The sequence below is a fragment of the Plasmodium cynomolgi genome, assembly GCF_000321355.1.
Source record: "Plasmodium cynomolgi strain B DNA, scaffold: 1163, whole genome shotgun sequence".
Taxonomy (NCBI): domain Eukaryota; phylum Apicomplexa; class Aconoidasida; order Haemosporida; family Plasmodiidae; genus Plasmodium; species Plasmodium cynomolgi.
The window spans coordinates 1-1,291 of record NW_004193193.1 but is presented as its reverse complement, the minus strand read 5'-3'; the positions used below and the strand labels follow the sequence as shown (position 1 = coordinate 1,291).

Here is a 1,291-nt window from a genome sequence, read left to right as displayed (position 1 = left end):
ATAATAATATACTTCAAGGAAAAGGTCACATTATCTGATTATAGTGCAGAAAAATTAATAGAAGGCATTAGAAATATGACCCCAAAACCAGATGATATGAATTCGATACATCCGATTTTTGAAAAGCTAGCAACTTTTTTTACTGGTGATCATGCGTATACGTATATTGGTGAAGTACCAAGTTGTATTTATGTTAACTATTGGTTAAATAATAAACTCAGAGATTTATACTTTTTTGATCGTAAATATGAATTTAATGTTTTCAAGGATTTTTCGAATCAATTTTCTAAAGCACGTGACGGTGTTCTCAATTCTTGTAACTCTAACATGAAATACTATGATAATGATAAGTGGAATAGAATTAAATTTTTATATGAATTGTATGATATATTTGAAGAAATTATATCTTTAAACAAAGATAATACAGTTTTACAATGTGATAAAATCATTTTATTACGTATACTTTTTAATAAATTTATAAATAATTATGACGGAAAAGATTATGAATTAATGGTTAAATTAATAAAATTTAAAGAATTGCTTCTAAAAAAGGTATTAGAGTTTAATGGGTACTGTAAAAATGAAATAAATAATTTCCAATCCCCATTAAAATATTTACAGAAAAAGGAACAAGAATCAGAAGAAGCAGCACGAACACAAGCAAAAATTGAACGAACACAACAACGACAGGTAGTAGAACAAGAACAAGCAAAACAACAGGCAGAAATTAGTCTATCTGGAGTAGAAATATTAGGAGGAATAGCAACAGTAAAAGAGCAAAAAGAAAATTTGAAAATTGTAGTGGAGAACAATGTAAATCATACAGATGATTCATCTCTAGAAATTAGTGAAGAAACTACTAATCCGAATACACCTAAACCATTAGGAACAATTATAAGTACCTCTTTAGGTTTTTTTATACCTCTAATTACGATATATAAGGTAGAGGGAATGTATTTATTAAATATTATCAGCTTTTGATAATATTTATTATCTTAAAATATAATAAAAATGAAACCATTATATCTTTAAATATGAATATTTATTCCATTAATAGTTTACTCCTTTCGGTACCTGGATAAATACTAACATATTAGGGAGAAATAAAATAATGAATAATATAGAAAATTATAATCAGGATTTTTTATTAAATAGTTTAGACAATCGAGAACTAGAGTTAGGCGACACGATGTACCATGTAGCATATAATTCTGTAACAAATTAATAGTTTATACCTAACACAAATATTATTATATACCTTAAAAAAAATTATTGTATTTTTATTATGTCA

At 25.6% G+C, this 1,291-nt stretch overlaps 1 protein-coding gene across 1 annotated transcript; it reads left to right on the top strand.

Moving 5' to 3' along the window:
• Positions 1 to 75: 75 nt before the first annotated feature.
• On the top strand, positions 76 to 1,082 carry PCYB_007080 (CYIR protein; the record flags this gene model as incomplete). Its single annotated transcript, XM_004228129.1, has 2 exons — positions 76 to 847; positions 943 to 1,082. The coding sequence occupies 2 exons, from the start codon at positions 76 to 78 to the stop codon at positions 1,080 to 1,082; spliced, it is 912 nt and encodes a 303-aa protein (XP_004228177.1).
• Between the last annotated feature and the right edge of the window lie 209 nt (positions 1,083 to 1,291).